This window comes from Rhododendron vialii, chromosome 1a (genome assembly GCF_030253575.1).
Source record: "Rhododendron vialii isolate Sample 1 chromosome 1a, ASM3025357v1".
Taxonomy (NCBI): Eukaryota; Viridiplantae; Streptophyta; class Magnoliopsida; order Ericales; family Ericaceae; genus Rhododendron; species Rhododendron vialii.
The window spans coordinates 40,095,114-40,103,331 of record NC_080557.1 but is presented as its reverse complement, the minus strand read 5'-3'; the positions used below and the strand labels follow the sequence as shown (position 1 = coordinate 40,103,331).

The 8,218-nt window shown below is 40.1% G+C and overlaps 1 protein-coding gene across 2 annotated transcripts; it reads right to left on the bottom strand.

Annotated features, from left to right (window-relative positions):
- Positions 1-539: 539 nt before the first annotated feature.
- On the bottom strand, positions 540-8,218 carry LOC131318458 (probable CoA ligase CCL7). 2 transcript variants are annotated; one of them, XM_058348256.1, is made up of 6 exons: positions 7,032-8,218; positions 6,255-6,444; positions 5,520-5,665; positions 4,831-4,898; positions 4,642-4,744; positions 540-4,112 (listed from the first exon to the last, which is right to left on the bottom strand). In XM_058348256.1, exons 1-6 carry the CDS (start codon positions 8,052-8,054, stop codon positions 3,999-4,001), a joined length of 1,644 nt encoding a protein of 547 aa, XP_058204239.1. In that variant the 5' UTR covers positions 8,055-8,218; the 3' UTR covers positions 540-3,998. The 2 variants fall into 2 exon arrangements, with proteins under 2 accessions (XP_058204239.1, XP_058204247.1); XM_058348264.1 differs by lacking the exons at positions 4,642-4,744; positions 4,831-4,898 and having other exon boundaries at positions 7,032-8,180.

The window sequence follows — 8,218 nt, the reverse complement described above, 5'->3', positions numbered from 1 at the left end:
AGGAGACCAGAAGCTATCCATAGCCTTGGTTCCTTAAAGGACCTGCCCTCTGTGAGGCTCGAACCCAAGACCTTCCACAAAGGAGAGACAATGACTGATCAACTGCACTAAGCAGTGGTTGTATGACTTGAAGCTTACAGTATTAAAATTTTCATTTCCTATGTATGTTTTCTTAAAAAAGATGTTTAGATATTGTCCCAAATGGCGCATTGCGGCATCAAATTTGAGGCATGAGTTGATCGCGAGACGTAACGTTGTGAAGTTTAAGAAGAATAATCCGGAGAAAGAATATTCTAGGTATCCCTAGATTTTATCCTAAGCATCAAAAGAATATTCTCAGCATCAAATCCTAGATTTTATTATTTTAAGAATATTCTCGGCATCAAACCTCTAGATTTTTATTATTCTAGGAATATGCTTGGGCACAAAAGAATATCCTTAGAATTATTCCACATAAGGTTAATTAAGGAAGGAATATGCTTGGGTTATTCTCTTAACTTTTCTACTATAAATACCACACTCATATCAGCACATACCTCACACAACACAACACAACACACACACACACACACACACACACACACACACACACGGCACACACCACCACTAGCAAATAAATAGAAGGAAAAAGAGAGGGGAAGAAAAAAGAAAGAAAGAGGAAGGGAATTTTCAGAAGGTTCAATAGATCTTACCATTAATTTCGGAATCAAAGAGGTGAGTTATGAATTATCATTGTTACATGAATTTTTTGTAAAATTTATATTTTTGGTTTACAAAAGTATTGTTATTTAACATTTGAATTCTTTTGTAGCAAATATACCATGGAATTATGATGATTTAAACAGTATATGAAAAAGTATTATTGATACATCTGAACGATGTCTTTGAATCTAGGGGACGTTAAAGATACTAGTGGAAACGATGTAATAAGGGCATAATGAAAAGAGGCATAGTCGGGTGTTCGTCTGAATTGATCAATTCACTGTATACGCATTGGGGGTCGCTCCCTCAGTACCTATAGAAATCATTGGATGGTATATCGTATTATGTTATATGCAGTTTGATTTTGGTTACAGTTTAAGACGAGAAAAACTGAAGTTATGATTTTGATTACAGTTCAAGACATAAAAAACTGAATTATGTTTCCTGCTTTTATTCGATAAAAAGAATTTTATAAATTCTATGGTAGATCATGTAACTCTGATAATTCATAATCTCATACAAGTAGTTGCTTATGTTGTTGAAATATTTCTTTTCAGGTAATCAGGATTAGAGAGATGGGCCGAGTATTAATATTATTATGCTAGTGATATGGTTATGTAATGAATAAGAGAATAGTGTAGCCTATGTTGTTATTAGCATAATGAATAAATCACTTTAAGTGATTGTTTATTACTATTAGAGAAAGCTTTCTTAAATGTTATGGTCATTCCTTTTTCTTTTTTTTAAAAGAGTCGGCTTTTGTTGAGACGGACTCACTGACCGATCACGATATTCAAATCTTCTTGACAAATCTTCCAAGACTGTCATCCCTGTGTGTCTAAAGGTGCCACCACTCTTTTCAAGAGTCTTGACTTTTTGAAGGTGGTGTTGGACTTGGCATGTTGCACATGACGTTTCCCTTTCGACTAATTTTCAACTTTCCCGGGTAAATAAACCAAAACGAAAAACTTACACTTGATAGGAATTAGTATTCGATTTTAGTTTGTTCTTAATGACATTTGGTGTAAATAATTTTCATGCCTATGGCATTAGTAACTTACAAAGTGTGGGACTTTTATGAACGCGGCTCGCTTCCTCTGGAAGTGTGGCTCGAGTGAGAGTGAGAACTCCTAGCTTCCACCTAGCCTGCACAAGGAAGCACGATTAGAGACCACATAGGAGGAGTTCCGCAATGACCATCTGGTGTGTAGATGAGAAAATGTGAAGAGCAAGAAGGGGAAGTACTAGGGTTTTTCTAGGGGAGAAGTATGCATCTCTTTAGGGCTGCTATCGAGGGGTATTTAATTATAAAGTCTTCTTTGCTTGCTTTCCAAGTACGCGAATTCGCCCTACACGTGTCCGTGTGTCCGTGATATCACCGATAAGGCCTGATAACCGTTTCCAGGTTGAGTTGGCACCCCACGTGCGTCAATCGATCATTATCTCTTGGCATAATCATTTCCTCCGCGTGGGGGTACGTGACACTGAACGTGGCCGAGCTTTGGAGACTCGGTGCCGTCCGAGGTGCCCCTGAAGAGGAAGGACGAAGCAAGATGCTATGTCCGAGCTTTGGCCTCGGCCGAACCCAGGTTGTTCGTCCTTCTGCCAAGGCAATGAGCTGATGGAACGAGATCTGAGAGTGGAGTCCCTTTGTCTGAACTCGGCTCCCACCGAGCCTGAGTGGCTCGGCCTTGAGCTTACTTCGGTGGATATGGGGGAGAGTCTCTGGGCGACAGCTCGGGTCATTCTGTCTTGGCTCCGGGCTGTCTCGCTGTGACACATGGTCTGAGCCGTATCGTTCAGTCCACTACACAAAGAGATGAATATACGTCCACCAGATCAATACACTTTTTGGTAATAATGAAGTTAACGTGCTGGGATCCAACCTTTTTTCACCGATCGGAGGGAATGTAATGTTCACAGTGAACAAAATCATTCTCGGCTTGGCATGACTGACGTCCTTTGGTGGGTAGTGGATATATACATCGTGAGTTACGGCCATTAAATTAAATTCGTATAATACTTAATAAATTACACCTGAGTTTAGGGTTCGGAGTATAATACTAATTACACTTCAATTTAAGCTAAGTACACGGTCAAAGACACATTTGTCAATGACCATTTTTAAAAAGTAATTCAAAATTGAATGCCTATCGAAGCTTTGCATGTGAATTTTCTGAAACCGGTGGTCTAAAACGGATTACATTACATTACATTACGTAACTTCACACAAGGAACAGTTGTACATATAGTATTTCGGAGTCGAATGGGAGATGCCTCCCTGCAGAGCGGTGATGAGCGGCCGGCCGCTCATCCGCTCATCTCGGCAATCGACGACTTGGATCTTAACTGAGCAATGGACGAGTCAGATTTGTATGCGATTTGTATACACTCAGATTCGATATTCCAAACCGTCTGTGCCGAGATGAATGGCTCAGATCGGCCGCTCTGCACCCGCTCGGCAGGCTCTTCGGGGCATTTTGCTTCTGTGGCTATTAATTAAAGTTTCTGTTTCACCTAATTCTCTCAATTCTTGCGATTAATTCTGTGTTTGTTTGGTGAGTTGGGTTTAAGGAGTTAGTTGTGAATTCGGTTTTCAGTGGTGTGGGGAACTGTACAATGGATATGGTTCAATTGATTATGAATAGCAATAAAAGTTGATATTAGTTGAGGTTCTACTCTTCTACATAGAAAGCCAAGGGAGTTGGTATAACAAATGCTTTTGGAATTCATGTACTCAAACCGGTGGCGACGGCAGGTAGTAATCTGTGGTGTCCGCCGACACCATGGGAAAAAATAAAATCTCCATAATTATATTGAAAATTGTGATATCGAGAATGAGATTATTCGTATATCTTTTTGAACACTGAAATCAATAGAAACAACATTTTTCTTCGATTCTGAAATACTTGTATGTTCCTGGAGTCGTTGCCAAAACAAGATCAGGAACTTCACATTTGTCTTGTGCCTCTGCCTCAGGTATCACACAACACAGGCATAAATAGTAGGAGTAAATACAAGACAACTGAACGGCAAAGGTGCACTTCTCCTCGAACAAAACATAATTTCATGCACTTAATCTGAATGAAGGCATGTATCGGATAGATATGAGACAAAAGCTTCATTGCCATATACTGCGAATTATTGGAGAATCATACATCGTCCTACACCACTCTTTGAACCAAACAGGCAAAACTTGGATTTTAAGAGATCGTCGGGGGCCAACAAGCAACCACGCCATACGATTGCTGACTTCTCCCAAAACCACTTGTTTCATGCATGTTTGTTGAAGGATATCAAATTTTGGACTGGACTTTCTGAATGAGTTCTCTTCTGAGAATCTTCCCTGAAGCTGTTTTTGGAACACTGTTTATAAATGTTACCCGCCGCAATCTTTTAAAAGGTGCGACCTGAAGAAGAAAAGAAACTTGCTTGTTAAGCATTTCTTGATTTGGTTAGTTAAGAAAGGGAAATGGTCAATAACAGCAAACATAGAGACCAAAACATGTAGCCTAGAATTCTCCCACTCCTCCTGGACCATAGTCTAAGAACCAACCACCAGAAGTTGAACTTGTCTTTGTGTACTAAGGCTACACTTAAAGGCCTAGCCGGAATGTTACCCAATCAAAGAGTACCAGAAACAGATGTTTAGCCAAATACTACATACTACATGTTTTGCAACTATTTCAACGATCAACTTCTCCCACATCATCATCTATCCATGCTACCTACCAGTAGGCATGCTAGAGGCCATTAATTTTTCTTCTAGAGCGACTTGGGGCTTTAGCTTTTCAGACAATTGACTCTTCTAAATTATCAACGGAGATCACTAATTGTCAGGTTTTGGAAAATTCCTGAAGAAATCTCTCCAGTGAACATCGACTTGGGCATGCAATCTACGATTTATGAAATACTGGCCACTTAACGGTGTAACCCTACCTGTTCTGCTATGAATTTCTGCACATCTTCTTCTGTAAGAGAACTGGTGGGCGAGCGGACAACATATGCAACCGGGACCTCACCAGCTTCAACATCGGGGAACCTAAAAGGAATAAAGTACCAAATAAGAGTTACAAATTTCCTGAATTAACAGGTTTAAAGCTGTAGAAAATTTGAATGTTTGCTTACGGAATGACAACAGCATCCAGTATTTCAGGGTGAGAAACAAGCAATCCTTCGAGCTCTGCTGGTGCAATCTAGCATGAATAAAAAAGAACATAATAACATGATGAGCCATACGATGACTCAAGTGCAAAAACATGATCATGTTAATGACTAATCACCAGATGGTTGTGAAAAACATCTTGGTTATTCTATCAATAAAATTTTCTTTTGCCGATAAAAAAAAGATGGTTGTGAAAACACGTCTTCCAATCGCAAAGCTCCTTCCCACAAGCAAAATGGCATATGAAGAACCAAGGGTAATAAAACCATAATTATGCAAGGCCTATGAGGTGAACTGCTACTTAAGATTTCAGCTAAGTGAGTACCCTAGGTATAACTCAGTCTGATGCAAACATAAAGAAGACAATATTGCTTTGAGGACAAAAATAAGAAAGAAACAGAGACACATAAACACAAAGATGAGGCTTACTACCACGAACTTTTCCAGTAGGGTAAAATATGAGTTCAAGGACGGCATATCATACAAGAACAATCCTGCTCAAGACAGGAAGCACTCGGCCACATGACTCACACTGCTTCATTACAGAGGTGCTTCCGCAAATTAGATGAGAACGATGAAAGATACTACCATTTGATATAAGTAAAAGAAACCCACCAATTAAGGCCAAATAAGTTGTAGTTAAAAAAGTTACCTGAAAGCCTTTGTACTTGATGAGCTCTTTAATTCGGTCAACAACAAATAGTTGTCCTTGCTCATCAAAATACCCAAGATCTCCTGTACGGACCCAACCTTGCTTATCTATAGTAGCTCTGGTGGCCTGTGGATTGTTATAATAACCTGAAAAAAATACAGTTGAACTCATATTAACTTTTGTTGAATGTAAATGAAGCAAATGCCTTGAGCGTCATAGACTCATAGCCAAACCGCAGTGACATGGTAAGTGGCTAAGCGCAATAAATTAGATGTAATCCTTGGCCTTTGATGAGTCTTGTGAGAGAAACAAATATCAAAAAGCAACACACCCAAACACTCGACCACTACTCATGTTACCAAAGCATCATTCTTTAAGAGACTTTGACTCAATAGTGCCCCTGAAAGAATGAGATGTTACCTAAAATTTCTTGAAAAGTATATGATAGCCTTAAAAAGTCAAATCTTCAGCGATTACAGTATATTTTACGTAGCCCATCACATTGCAACTATTTTGCTTTCCTCAGTGTCCAGATGAGAACGTCCTGGTATGTTACAAAACTCAATAGGATCTGAATACACGCTCAAAATTTACGCCTCTTCCAAGATGAAAACCAGCAACTACTTAGCAAATTTCAATTTCTGTTTTGTCTACTTTTTGACTGAATGATAGAGATATTTACATTCTGATGAACTGGATGACAACCACCGAACTACCAAACTTGGCAATACTTACCTTTCATCATGTTAGCTCCCCGAACCCATATTTCGCCCAGCTGTTTAGGAGGAAGAGGCTTCAGAGTATCCACGCCAACTATTTGACTTTCCACTCCTGGAACAAGGAGTCCTGCTGAACCAGAATGTCGAGGACCCAACCTTGGATTCTCAACTGAAACAATCCCACAAGTTTCTGTCATACCAAAGCCCTGAAATCAAGAGTTCTTTGTACATTAAAGCACAATTTACAATCCCAATTGGCTAACAAAAATTAAATGAGTAAGTAGTAAGGTCATTCATATCTACCAATCGGAGCAGCATACCCAATTCCAAATATGACAACCTCATTTCTAATAAAGTTTCAATCATATTGGAATTTGGAAGTTAAATAACAAGGAGAAACTCATCGGTATCTTTATGAGAATGGTTTTCTAATTATGGACTTATAAGCTCAAGCCACGATAACAATTCAAGCCAATGACAACTACATACGTTGAAATGGAATGATTTTGAAAACCAGTAGATAAATCTAAGTTCTCTCACTCACATATGCATTTTTGAGCGGATAAGAAAAAGAAAAACCACGTTGCATAGCCAGCTTAAATCTCGTTTTCAAATAAATATCCAGTCTATACACTCTTAATGGAGACCCGTAACAAGGTTTATCATGCACAGTCATTCATAAGCACGATATTAAACATTCATATCTTCTCATAGTGTTCCAACAAAACAAATCACACTTGGAACTCAAACTCTAGTACAACTAGTTTAGTGTTCATTTTCCGACGAAAAGTACCTGCATAACTACAGCCTGAGGAAAATTCTTCGCGCATTCAGCCATCAAATCCTTCCCCAAAGGCGCTGCACCGGACCCAATTTGCCTCAAAGACGACAGATCATACTTCTTCACCACACTATTCTTAGCCAAAGCAAGCACAATAGGTGGCACAATCCATAAATGTGTCACTCTATACTTCTCCACAGCCCTCAAAACCATCTCCAAATCAAACTTCGCCATCGACACGATCCCATCCCCCCTCTGCAGCTCCGCGTACATAATCACAGCAAGTCCGAAAACATGAAACATAGGCAACACACACAAGAACAAGTTGTGCATCTCCCCCGACAGTTCTTGATCAGCAGTAACCATTAAAGCCGCCGCCACAAAATTCCTATGGGTCAAAACCACTCCTTTGCTTAGCCCTGTTGTGCCGGAAGAATACAACAGAGCAGCCGTATCGCTCGACTTAATTGCAGCCGCAGGAAACGAATCAGACACCGACCCAGAATTGTTCACCAAATCAATTAACCATGTAACCTTCGAATCTGAGCTCATACCAATCAAGTCAGAATTTTTCTCACTACCCATAATAACATAATCCAATCCAAACCCCTTAACCTTATCCCATAAAGCAGGTACGGTTATAATAACCTTTGGCTTACAATCCTTAACTTGTTTCGAAATCTCTGGTACCGTATACAAAGGGTTTACAGTGGTGGCAATAGCGCCGATTGCCACGACTGCGAAGAAGGAGATTGGGAATTGGATGGAATTGGGGGCGAAGATGAGGACGACGTCGTTTTTCTTGATACCCAATTGGTTGAGGAAGGCGTGGGAGAGTTTGGCGACGTTGGATTTGAATTGGGAGAAGGTGAGGGTGTGGCCGGAGTCGGCGTCGATGAGGGCGGGTTTGTCGGGGTAAGAGGAGGAGTTCCGGAAGAGGAATGAGACCATTGAGAGGTTTGGGTCTTTGGGTAGGAGCAGAGGAGGGCGGAGTGATCTGTATATGCCATCTCGCCCGTAACCGGATATCTCCATTTGATTTGGGTTTGTTGTAGTTCTTGATTTTGGAATGGTTGTGAAGATGGTTGTATAGTATTTACTATTACAGAAGTATTGACAGAGTAATGTCAGTTTGTCCTTTATGGGTAGTTGTGCCGTGTGCGCACACGGAGCATAGGAGAAGATGCAGGAATAAGGAG